This window comes from Xenia sp. Carnegie-2017, unplaced genomic scaffold (genome assembly GCF_021976095.1).
Source record: "Xenia sp. Carnegie-2017 unplaced genomic scaffold, XeniaSp_v1 HiC_scaffold_6, whole genome shotgun sequence".
In the NCBI taxonomy this organism is placed as follows: domain Eukaryota; kingdom Metazoa; phylum Cnidaria; class Anthozoa; order Malacalcyonacea; family Xeniidae; genus Xenia; species Xenia sp. Carnegie-2017.
Genome location: NW_025813526.1, coordinates 15,633,841 through 15,647,510, shown reverse-complemented (window position 1 = coordinate 15,647,510; position 13,670 = coordinate 15,633,841). Strand labels below are relative to the sequence as shown.

The 13,670-nt window shown below is 31.1% G+C and overlaps 1 protein-coding gene across 1 annotated transcript; it reads right to left on the bottom strand.

Moving 5' to 3' along the window:
* Nucleotides 1-6,157: 6,157 nt before the first annotated feature.
* Nucleotides 6,158-13,346, bottom strand: LOC124458110. The gene is made up of 7 exons (XM_047008204.1): nt 13,146-13,346; nt 12,939-12,969; nt 12,630-12,861; nt 11,242-11,633; nt 10,201-10,237; nt 8,657-8,786; nt 6,158-7,232 (listed from the first exon to the last, which is right to left on the bottom strand). Exons 1-7 carry the CDS (start codon nt 13,233-13,235, stop codon nt 6,714-6,716), a joined length of 1,431 nt encoding a protein of 476 aa, XP_046864160.1. The 5' UTR covers nt 13,236-13,346; the 3' UTR covers nt 6,158-6,713.
* Nucleotides 13,347-13,670: the final 324 nt, after the last annotated feature.

The following is a 13,670-nucleotide window of genomic DNA, read 5'->3' as shown; positions in this document are numbered from 1 at the left end:
AACGGACACCTTGTCAAAGACAGACAAACGTACGAACAACTTAAACGAGATCAAACACCATCACTAGTACGCAAACTTAACAGCAAGATCTTCTCGATGAGAAAATCCAACATTATATCTGAACGCATTTACTATCGAATTAGATGTTCAGTACCGCGACCACCCAGACTAAAACGGACTACCAAAACATCACAAAGCAGAAATACCCATGCGACCAATTGTATCCTTTTGTGGTTCGCCTATTACGAACTCTCAAAGTACTTGACTGATATACTGCAACCACTTACATACAAATCAAAACACAGGCTACGATCCACTGAAACTTTCATTAGAAAACTGAGCACTGTACAAACACCGGACAACTATGTACTAGTGTCGTTTGATGTTAGCTCACGGTATACCAGTATTCCACTTAATCTAGCACTTGCTTGTGCAAAAACCCTCATTATAAACACCACGGACGTACTGCCATTACAGACAGAAGACATTATGGAGCTACTGGAGCTCTGCCTCACCTCGACTTACTTTCAGTACAAAAGTACACACTACAAACAATTACACGGAACAGCATTGGGCTCACACGTTTCTGTAGTTCTTGCTGAAATTGTAATGCAGTCTATAGAGGAACGGGCGGTCACGACTTACAAACGTGCACCACCTTTTTGGTCCGCTACGTAGATGACACAATCACAGCACTACATGCAGACGAGATTAATGACTTTCACCCTCACATCAACAAACAGAACAGCCACTTACAATTTACTAAGAAAACGGAACTCTTCCTTTTCTCGACTGTTTGGTAAAACAAGACAATCAAAAACTACGAACAACAGTTTATCGCAAACCAACACATACTGACCGACTACTAGACCAATCATCTTACAACCCTACATCACACAAAGCCACCACAATCAGGACATTATCAAGACGTGCACAAATCATGTGTGATTCATCGCACGCTTTACACAACGAAAACAACTATCTCAAACTTGTTTTTGACAATAAACAACTATACCTCTGACTTTATATGTTTGTAAATGATGATCGTCCAGGTTTATAAAGTCCTGAGAAGGAGTGTTTTTGTTGTTGTTGACTGACGTTTCGACAACCTTAACGGTAGTCATCTTCAGAGTTAAAATGACACTGAGATGTTCTTTTTGACTCTGAAGATGGCTACCGCTAAGGTTGTCGAAACGTCAGTCAACAACAACAAAAATAGTCCTTCTCAGGACTTTATTAACCTGGACGATCATCATTTACAAACACATAACGATACTCCCGGGTTCAAACCATTTACCTCTGACTTTATCAAACGCAATACTTACAAACCCAACGAAATCAACAAAACGAACAGCTCAGTGACAACAGCAACGATACCTTACATAAAAGACACATCTGAGACTATCTCGTATATCTTACGACCATACAACATACATGTCGCATATAAACCAATCATAACGTTACGACAAGTAGTAACAAACATAAAAGATAAAGAACAACCCAACGAACGACAAGGTGCAGTATACAAAATAAACTGCTCCGACTGCCACGTCTTCTATATCGGGGAAACTGGCAGGAACTGAAACATAAGACTTACTGAACACAAACGAGCTGCTAAGAAACAAGACAAAACTAATCACATTGGTGAACATTACCGAATCACAAAGCGTAACATTGACTGGGACTTGGCAAAACGCATTACTTACAATACTGACTATAGACAACGGCTTATATTAGAAATTTGGTATACCAACTTGGAACAAGCCTCCCTGAAAAGATCACAGCAATTACCGGCACCTTACAAACGACTTATTCAAAATACAAACAAACTATCAACTTAAAACATTACACTTCACACTAATTCACAAAGGCAACACACAATTCACCCCACACATTTCCTGAACACACAATACAAAGACGTAAGAACCAGATAAAAAATACGGCTAACCTCACGTTTGCTCCTCATTTCACTCTGAAGATGACTACCGCCAAGGTGTTCGAAACGTCAGTCAAAAACAACTAAAATAGTCCTTGTCAGGACTGTACCAATCTGGACCATCTACATTTACAATTATGGGATTGTTTTGATATAATTCTGTAGGTTTTAATTATTTGGCAAGGACACTGTTGGAGTACATCGTAAGTTAGAACGCAGAAGCCTGCCTCATGTTTTGTCAAGCAAGTATGGTGCCCTCTAAAATCACAAGAGACTTGAGTGAAGAGTTTCTCAATATTGCTCCGTTTGATGTTGTTTTCTACTTATACAATTTTCAAATATAATTGGTATTATGCAAACCGTCTAGAAAAGAAATCATTGTCGTATTGACGTCATCGATTGCAAATATTTACGTTTCTGCCGCTACAGAAGAGCAGTTAAGGCAGCTAGCAAGGAGACCTGATGTCTTGGACCTTGTTTGTAATACAGGTTATAATCATTCACAAATTGTTAATACATTCAACAGTTACGGTGTAATCTCGCCTAAAGAATAAAAGAAATGTGTTTGAGGAAATCTAGCGTTAAAGTAGTGTCATAGCTACTCACGAGTATATTGTGAATGAAACGAAATAACCTATGATAAACCCAATGCATTCTGCAATTGACATTAATACGGTTTACGTGTATTTCTGTGTTTCTAGGACAACTTTCTTTCAAAGTAATTTGCAACATCGAATGCATCTATAAGACCATAAAGTTTGACTAAAATTATATACTCTTATTTATCAAAAAACCCTTTGAATGTATAGATAATGTACTGCTTTATTAAATCAAGACAAATCACATTTGTCAACAGGCAATCCAAACTTCTCTGTACTTCTAATGCAGATATAGTAATGACAAATTACAATAACTCTTAAACATAGGTAGGCTTCGTTACAACCAACAAGAATTTGATTAGTAATTACTACCCTACTTTTCCCTTTCTTACAAGTAATTTGCGACTTATAATTAGCCAAGTACGATATAAAATTGATAATAGACCACACTCCTTGAAAACTTCAACTTGTTTGTATCTCACTTAACTCCTGCAGCTAGTTGCATATGCACACTTTTATAACCTCCCGTCCTTTTTCCATATTTTGAATTACTATTTTGATATTTTTGCTTTATTTATAAATTGTTAATCGACTACACAAAGGTTACCAAGGTTACCAAGTACAAATTCTAATAAATTTGTATAAGGTCATTTTCCTTGGCACTTTTTAGCAAACAAATCTATAGTTTAACTTTGAATATTTAAGAAGTTCTACTTGTGCAAACAAGACGAGTATCGGTTGCATAAACACCGTGAAAGTTTTTTTGTCAAAAAAAATGCATCGGGACCATTTTGATTGGCCTGATGACATTTTTATCACAAATGATTCTTTCATTGTAGAAGACCTCCATGGGGAACACTTGAATATTTCACTATCCTAAAAAGGATGATGAAATAAGCATTGAGACGTCGTAAAAATATTTTTTCTGTGTTGAGCTCGCAGCCGGTAAAGCACATAATTATATTCATTCGATCTTTGTCATTCACAAATTGCACTTCAAAGTTTGTCAAATTAGCGTATTTACTGATCAAATATATTTTTTTAAAACAAAAACGTTTATTAAGCTTCTATAAATCTTTAAGCAACTCACTCTTTAATAACAACTTTCTGTAATGTGCCATTAACAGGACTTTTTTCTCTAAGGAAATTCTTAAAGACTATTTTGGCAATATTCTATTTGAATATTAAAATACTATATATGCATATACATATGCTTATGTAAATAAAAACTGCCATCATTTTTTATCTGAAACCTAAACAAACAAATAAACAACGTAGGATCTATCGGGGGTTTCCTTGTTGTCAAAACAATATTAGTCAAAAAGCTGTACGTGGATGATTTTCATTAATTTTTTTCTTGAAATAGACATAATACGGCTTATTCTTAATATGAGAAATTAGTTGAAATGATAGGAAATACGGACCAGCAAGAAAATTCAAAAATGGACAAAATTTATTTCTTTAGATAATAGCTTTTGACTTGGCTGGATAACGATTTCAAACAGATTTGTCTCTAAAATATGTACCACAAAGACAAATTTTTACATGTTCGCGCTGTAGTGAAATGTCAACAAACGCTTCATTAGGATCATTCATATCAGTTTTTCAAAAGCATAGTGTTTTGAACTGTCTAATGGCGGCTCATTTAAAAGCACAACCTTAATAAAACGTTGGTTTAAGGTTGTAGAAAGATGATGTTTGACTTAACTTTTGTACATCATTTACAAAACGTTCTTTCGAATTAAAACAATTGCGAAAATGGGCGTCAATCCTGCGATAACTGCGGGGGACCATAGTGATATATTCAGTTATGTCAAAATTATTTTTTTTGACAATCACATTGTTTTTATAAAGAAATTAACCAAGCATAGCAGAATATAAGAATATGCCCCCCCTCCATCTCAATTAAAACAGGACTGACGCAAATTATTGCGTTAATATTTTCACGTTATTAAATAGCATGTTTGTACATGTAGATTGTCCAGGTTAGTATAGTCCTGAGAAGAGCTGTTTTTGTTGTTGTTGACTGACGTTTCGACAACCTTAGCGGTAGTCATCTTCAGAGTCAAAGTTTTTTGAATCACATTCTCAACATGTGCGTTGGAAAAGAGCAAATAATTACTTTTGTCAAAAGCTAAGAACGAGTTCAAGTTTCTTATGTTTATATAAATATAAAAAAAAATGTGAATGTAAAATGCATCTAACTTACACCATTGGATTTTATATGTTTCATTATACTTGTAAACAAAAAAATTATCATTTGAAATGAAGAGTAAGGAATTTGTGTTTAAATAAAAAAAAAACGTCGTGTAATATTTAACAACTAAAGATAAAACTAGGTAGTTGGTATAACTACAATGAAACATTTTATCAACGCAATTCTTTATGAAGGTTAATTCTACCTTAAAGGGGATATGAAAAAATACAATCGTAAAATCGATTATGTTTTAAATCTTTGTCATTGCTATAGTTTAGGACACTATAACTATTTCACACAGATTCCAACGTCTCTGACTCAACCTTCTCCTGTGGTTTATAGATTGACAACATGGTTCCTTAAGGCAAGAAACAAGGCATTCTAACTCATTTTTCACATTAATATTTTTATATGCTCAGCAGTCTCCGATCTAGAAATAAACACGCTATATGTCAAAGATAATTTTGATAAAAACAAAGACTCTGGATGTATGTATGTATATTTTAAATGTTTTACTACCAAAACTATTTATAGTACTTTCTACACAACGGGCCTTAACATTGTGTGTAGAATCATAGCAAATTATGAAACATCTGATTTGATGAAAATATTCAAAACACAAAAACATTGCTATTTGTAACTTTTTAGATATTTTTAAAAATAGTTTGCCTCGCATAAACATCGTTGTCAAAAAAAGCAGCTTAGCTATAAGTGAATCACTATAAACATATTAGCTTTCATAACGTTTGTTTTTTTAATTACTTTTCTGTAATGAAATGATGATTTTCTTATTTTAAATGTTCTTTACCCATTAATAAATGGTCATGCCAAAATAATTTCCTTGTGATCTGTTGTACTCAAAAAAAAATTATGCTATTAAAAAATATTTAAAACGGGGAACATTTCACATGAATTATGATTCATGTGATTCCAGAAACACCGCACAATATGACTATGCATATGACATTGCCTAAAAATAAGATAGCGTGTTTCGAACAAGCAAAATATGTAAATAGGGGAATTAATAATTTAATAGCTTTTAAAAGTGAAACACGAAACCATACACATGAGCGAAAATTATTTTAGTAGTTATGTAACTAAGTTTCTGCTTCTCTTAAATACGCTGTCTTAATTAATACAACCGTATCTATGTAAATACGACTCAAATTTTGCATAGTTTTTAAAAAATACATCACTTTAAGTCTAATTTTAATGCGTGCAAAATACATCGTTAACAAATCAAATTCTTTACATTTTATTCCTGAATGAGTCCATGGAATAAATGATAAAATGAAACATACGTATGTTAAACAAATTGTATGCTAAACTTGTAGCCGGGCTGTGCCAATCGTCAAATAGCCGTATGCTGATAATTTCTTTTATATAGATTTTTTATTGCAATAAATCTTTTCTAAATAGCTATAATTATAAGCTCTAAGCTGCTGAATTTTTCATTTTAATTTTCTGCAATTGATCAGATATTTACATGCGTAAGAAATTGAAGCGTGTTAATTGTTGATTTTAGAGAAAATATTCTTGTCTGCTTTGTTTGTAATGAAAATGATAAACAAAATTGTATCAAATTGGAAAAAAAATGTTTTTAAAACAGTTTTTCTCTGATATGTCTGCTGCGAGTTCTTACATTACAAAAACATGCATGTATACTATCGATTTAAGCAACAAGCATATTTTGTGTTATTTTTACATGTGCCATTTATTAACATACGTTTTTGGTGCTGTTTCAAAATTGGAAATCTTAAAGAATACAATTATTTCGCACTTACAATAGACAAATCAAATGCTAGCCTTTCAAAATGGACTTGCTAATTTAGTTTGTAAAAGTCTTATATAAATTACTCTAAAGAAAAGTTGATGAATTGTCGGTATAGCTAATAACAATAAAGAAAGTAAGTTTACTATTTGTACTGCTAAAGCTGATTGCACAAACAAAAAAATGTGGTCTACATAAGTATTACTATATTTAGGAAACAAAAATGTATCCCATTGATTGTTTGTTTTTCAATCCTTGAAAGGATCTACCGTTTCCACAGCTATTTATTTGAGCGTTTTGCTTCCATTTCTTGTACGTACAGCCAAAACCAATGAAAGAGTCGCTTCTCCTACAATTGTTTCCATTATTTCCTATAATTCCAATCCTTAAACGACGAAACAACTTCTCTTCATCCTTTGCGTTGAAACCTTCTTTATTGCAGTTTCGTTGAAGAACACTCTCTTTGATCAATGACATCCATTTGTCTCGGCTCACATTGGTTGGGTGGTATTTTCCATCAGCAACTATATCGTACAACGATTTAGCCTGAAAATTGAAGCTGATAAAATTTGTTTCCCCTTTGAATTTCATTCCAACACATATCTGGTTTATTTTTGTGCTCCAGTATGTAGGAAGTTTTGTTTCCAAATCATCCACTCCTGATTTACCATTTTCAATCTTGTAACTCTTTTTATTTCTCCAAAACGATGACTCAAAGTCAAATGTTTCCTAAACATAATTTTTGAAAATTAAACCATGTTATAAACTATCCACATAGTATTTAAATATTCTTAACATTCATTTTGAAGCTAACAGCATTTATTTTTTTTTAAAACAGCAAAAAACATTTTTTTACGTGTTTAAATATAAACACAGTCGAAAATCATAATAGAGTGAAGGCGCAAATTTCTTTCCAAACTAAAACTCTTTCACTCAAACCTCCCTTTTTCTAATACTTAATTTCGGCCAGTTGTATATAAGCACAAAAAAGAAACATAAATTTAGGACAAGATATTGCTTGACTTTGAACTCACTTTCTTTCATGAACAAATGTTGCTTTAAATCTCCTACACTCGTTAAAAAAACAGTTTTTAAATTAATTGTATAATGATTTGAACTGACAGCGCTTTACGTGGTATTACAAACAAAACAACCAATTTGGATTGTCCTAGTTCAGTTGCAGATCTACTGTACGTCAAAATCAATCACTGCACCGACTTCTTGGACATCTAGACATTTTAGAATATTTCAAAAGCATTTGTAGCAGTAAATTTTCATTGTTTGAAAACTAGTGACCAATAGTTTTGTTCTATATATGTTTTGAAATTAAGAGGAATGCTTTATTTTGTCGAACGCTGATCATGTACTACCTCTATACAACACTTATTTAAAATCTACCACTTAAGTAAAGTCTTGAAAAAAGTCTCTTAATTTTTTTTGGTGTCCTAAACGGAAAACATGTGGACATAGAATAACCTGAATGAAATGAGTCTGCCTAATTTATTTGCAAGTGCTTCTTTCGCATTATTCAACTCATACTTCATTAGCTTCCGCCACATTGCTTCAACAATTTTTTTATAACTGTAATTAGCTTTATAAACTTTTAAAAGGCTGTCCCACAAAAAGGTAATGCTTTAATATTTCAATAAAAATTTCGTTGATTATGGCTACATATTTGGATTCTACTAAATAGCAGTGAGCTATTGTTCTTAAGCAGTTATCAGGTCGTAAGTTATTGCAGAAACGTTTCTCTTCAACTGATATTGCATCATCAGTCGTAATTACCATCTCAAAAATCATCACCAGCAAAAACTTACAATTTTGTTGTGACTTTTGTATTTATTAATTTTAATAAAGTCTCTATTGATTTGCGTGCAGAAGTCGTAACAACAAATGCGATGAAAAATTAATGACTGTTAGAAATTAGAATTTAGTGAATACGTTAACCAAGCTTAAATATAACTTTTGGTTTATAAAAGCTTTTAATCTAAACATAAAAATTGCGATTTCCATCAGAAATAACGCTCATGAGTACAACATGAATCTATTTTTATCCTTTTGCCATGCCTGCACATATGATAAAGTTTATGTCTTGAAGTGTTATACATTAGTATATATTTTTAAAGACAAAATTTAATTTATTTTTGTTGTACCTTTTTCCCATCAATTTTCATCACCAGCGTCCAGCCTTCTCCAGAACAACCCGATATGTTTTTCATACAGAAAACTTTGCTGTAGCCAAGTAAAGTATCCGACTTTATCAAGTACACACCATCTTTTGAACTTTTTCATATATTTGAAATAAAACACAAAACCAATTAGAATGCGGATTTTATTGGTATAATTTATTGATATAATAGTTAAACATAAAAAGCCTTAGTGAATATTAAGTTTTTCCAAACATTTTTGTTAAATAATGAAAAATAAACTCAAGTAAATATAGTGATGGAGAGTTAATTTCTATTTAGGAAAATATGGAAAGTATTTTAATATAATGCATTAATAAAATAATATCACAAACTGTACGTTTTTTATAATGTATTTTATGAAAAAGAATTAAAAAGAGAGGATTTTCAATCTTCTTTAACGCAAGCATTTTTTTCTTTTAAAAAAATAGCAACTGCTTTAAGAAAATGTATTTTTATTCAAAATAACACAAAATGGAAACAGATAAAGTCTATTAAAATGTTTTATCAGGTTTTTAGCTAACTAATTTATTCGCTTTAATGAAAAAATGGAAACCAATAATTACTGTCTGTGAAGTCATAAGTCAACAGCTAGTTACAAATGCTTAATAAATTTTTTTATTCTCAGTTTATAAACTGCGAAATGATAATAGAAAATAAAAATTTTCGAGAATTTTTGTTAATTTTTCTTAAAATTATCTGACAGGACTATTCCAAGCCCATACAATAAGTTGGTGAAACTTTTGCGAAAATTTATTACATTAGTAGATATTGATGCAGCAGGAGGTAATAATGATACAATCACCTCACTTACGTTTTCGTAGGATATGTTATATTTCCGTTAAGTCATGACTTATGAAACCTCTCCCGGAAATTGGTTCACAAAAGCAACAAAGAATTTATAGCTAAACGCTTCAAAGAGCAAGGAGCGCACGATAGAAATCATTTGGAATGTTTTCAGCCAAACAGAAAATTCATCCAAGGTCCATCAAAGCAAAGATTAGTGAAATTGAAAAATAAATAAAAGCAGTAATATACTTGCATAATTGAAGCAGTAAACAAAAACAAAACAAATAAATTTCGTAAAAATCTCTATTTCTCAAATGAGGCGTAGTCGTGTGTTTTTGATGCATAATAACTTTCATTAGCCATACAGCTTTAATCTGATGGTGTATGTGAAACTGAATTTTTATAAACTATATACAGCCACCTTTTGTTTTTTCTTCGATGAGCAAATAGCTGTAGAATAAGGTCAACAGAAAATGATTTTGTTCATTTTCATTTTTTTATTACAGAAAATAATTTCATTAAAAAACAAGATAACCTAAATCAATCAGTTTTTACTCATTTAATTTTTTTTTAACTCTGACAAAAAAAATTTCGCTACTTTATGACTTAATTTTTGACTGTTCTATGCTTGGTACACATAACTTTTCTAACAAAATAAAGACTTCAAGTTACCTTTTTATTTATAGTTTAAGGTAACTAGCTACGTTGTTATCATACCATACCTGCCATATTTCATTGCTTCTTTGCATGATGAAAAATCTAAAAAATAAGTGCTATAAAGCGTTAGACATTGATCAATTAAATTTGGGATGACCTAAAAGAATACGTAATATGTTAGATGAGGTGATGCACGAGCATGACTATACATCGAATATGAAAGGACATTGTTAAGAAAGAATAATATATGAACTTTAACTTTTGTTTTCAATATTTTTTCTATTAAAACGCTTATTGAATTAAATGTGCTGAGTTTTATATAATTATGAGCGCTCGACAAATGGTGCAATCAGTTATCAATAGTAGCAAGCAACAAATTGACGTCCTAATAAGCAAAGAAATTGAACAATTAAAATATTATTTGGAGCGAACAACATTGCGATTTGAAGACATTTAATTATGGAAAATAGAAATTGCTAACAAACGATGGAAAGCAGTTTTCGACAAAATTTGCGACGTGGTCTTAATTTCAATTTTTAGCTTAAAGTGTTTATAAAACGAAATTTCATGGTTCTTTATTTTATATAATTGCATAGTGTAAACCTTGAATAGTGTATTGTGAAAAATTTAAGGGGTAGAAACGATTCTTTGGGTTAGAAAATTTTATTTAAAATTGACACTGTCACACGAAAATTCAAAGGAACTTTCTCTATTAAAAATATTTTGATTTGCATAATTTTGTATTGCACTATCATTGTTTACATGGGCAACACAACCACTGCCGTCACGAGGTACTTCAAACTAGTGTCCAAGGCCCGCACATGTAACGAAACAATTTTTTTAAAAACAGCAACTTTAACCACTTATATTTTTTTATCCATAGGAGTTATGAAAAAAGTTAAAACCTTATCATACTCAACGCATTATAAAATTTTAATTCATAGCAAAAAATAATTAGGTAAAATTTCATTTTATAACCTCTTGAAAGAAAATGAATTTTAGTAAAATGCGCTGGTATTTTTTTTTTACTTAGAATTGTTTAAAAAACGTTATCTTGATTATAAAATTACTGGAGTAAAAAAGCCAATTCGTCTTACTTAACTTACGTAATGAGGGCACTTTAACAATATTTTCGCTTGTAAATTGGTACACATGATTCCAATTGATTACAAGAGTACTTTTATTTAGACCAGTGGTGCATTCATCATTAATCAGCACCATAGGACTGGATTTCTCGCAAACAACGTCATGATTCCACAAGTTTAAATAACTTATTTCACCAACAAATGACATATTTGGATTAAAAACACCATTCTCACATTCAAGTTTTTGACCAATAGCAACAACACCACCACCACGTAATAAAGGTAATGAATGATTGACCATAGGTTCGCTATAAATAGTACTTCCATTAAGAAATATTTTTTTACGAGTGCGACCAATTATGATGGCCAGGTGATGCCAGATGCCGTCGTTGATTGCCGAATTGTTGAGTTTTCTATTATATAACGAATAGAAGTAAGTTTAAGTCAACTAGTGTGATTTTTATTAAATAAAAAGCTTTATATCGTAACTGCATACATCTAGACTTCTTTATCTAAAACAAGTTGTTTTTTGAGAATTCTTAAACGATATTTTAATGGAATACAAATAAAGAAACTGTTAAATTTTTCAATGAACGAAAAATTTCACTTCACATTTTTAGTGTGTTCTGTTGTCACTAAATCCCATCTTTTATACAAACTTTGGACCAAATTTCAATAAGAAAAAGCATGCAACTTAGCATGAATAGCTAAGTTTAAAAACTGTGCATATCGAAAGTTTTACTAAATATTTGCCCAAAACACTTAAAACATTTTTTGTATGATTAGAAATACATTTGAATGTTAGAAAACTGCAAAAATATTGTAAAACTTTTCCTTATTAATAATATGTATTTGTTTTACGTGTTTTGCCATGTACTTATCTGATATTTGCAGCTTTGTGAAAGTGTTTGTGTTAACGGTCGGTAATTTTGTGTTGAGAGTTGCCAGCCTTGTTAAAATATAAAACCTTTTAAAGCATACAAACGTGGAAGTCACGCGAGATCGCTTGCGTGACAAACAATGTACATAAATCAAATAATGTATTTATTATATACACATATCGATTGAATAAAAAACTCAAACGGACTTTTGTGCCACTTATGAAACTAATGCAAATCAACCTATCGCAAATGTCTTGCTTTAAAAATGTGTGTGTGTTGTGTTCAAAATGGCATTTTTTTATGCACTTCAACAAACTTTTGATTAATGAGCGATGCAAATAAATGAGTATGTTTATTCGCAATAACAGCAAATAGTTTAATGTATTGTGTTTAAGTCTTCTGAAAATAAAAAATATTTCGTGATATAAGCTATTTTAAAGCTAACGCAACTCATACAATTTTAAAAGTGCAATTCTAATGAGTTGTTGTTACTAAGAAAGAAAGTAAATTATAACATTTTCCTCTTACAAAATATGCTGGGACTGCATTATGACAACAAGGAAATTTCTTTCAACGCCAACAAAAAATTCATCGGGACTATCTTCTATAGCGTAAGAAAACACCGCCATTCGTTGACTTGAGTTAATTTTTATCCAAAACATCAACGTTATCGCAGACATATTGGGCATTGCATTATCCAATAGAATCACGTTTTCAACATGTGCATTTTTGAAGAGCAAATCGTAACTTTTGTTGAGTGCTAAGGATAAAATAAAATTTCTTATATTTACATCAAAATAAAAAACCACAGTGTATGTAAAAACCATCTAAACTTACACGATTGGACTTCGCATGTTTTATTGTACTCCTAAACAACAAAAATTAATATTTGTAATGGAGAACAAGCACTTTGTGCTTAAATAACAGATATTTTAAAATATTACATAACTAGATATGCATTTTTTGACATAATACTTATGTATTCCTGAAGGAACATTTTTACTAACACAATTATTCTTCTATTGACTTAAAATTTATTTTTACCTTGACAGGGGAATTGAAAAAAATGTAATCATAAAATCGATTATGTTTTAAATCGTTTTCATTGCTTTTGTTGAGGACACTATGTAGCATTTCACAAAGACTCCAACGTCCTTGACTTAATTTTCTCCTGTGGTTTATAGATCGACAACATGGTTCATTAACGCAAGAAACAATGCATTCTATCTCATTTTTCACATTAATTTTTTTTGTATATATTGCTCCACAGTCTCCGATCTAGAAATGAACAAATATATTTTAAACATAATTTTGATAAAAAAAGAATTGGGTCTAGCTAAATGCAAATTTTTAATATTTTACAACAAACCTTATTTATAGCTAGTATTTTCTACATAACGTGCCTTACCTTTGTGTGAAGAATCGAAGCAAAAATTGAAACACATGATTTGACGAAAATATTCAAAACACCAAAAAATCGTCAAAAGCACCTTTATACAGTTTTTTAAAAACATGTTGCCTCACATAAACATTGTAGTCAAAAATACAGCTTAGCTAAGTGAATCACTA

Bases quoted from the DNA above. Each gene is read 5' to 3' on its own strand.
- LOC124458110 (XM_047008204.1), bottom strand. From the start codon at position 13,235: ATGCTACATAGTGTCCTCAACAAAAGCAATGAAAACGATTTAAAACAT. The intron at 12,862-12,938 runs GTAAGTTTAGAT...TTTTATCCTTAG, and splicing joins AACATGCGAAGTCCAATCGT to CACTCAACAAAAGTTACGAT. The intron at 8,787-10,200 runs GTATGGTATGAT...TATATGAAAAAG, and splicing joins GAAGCAATGAAATATGGCAG to TTCAAAAGATGGTGTGTACT.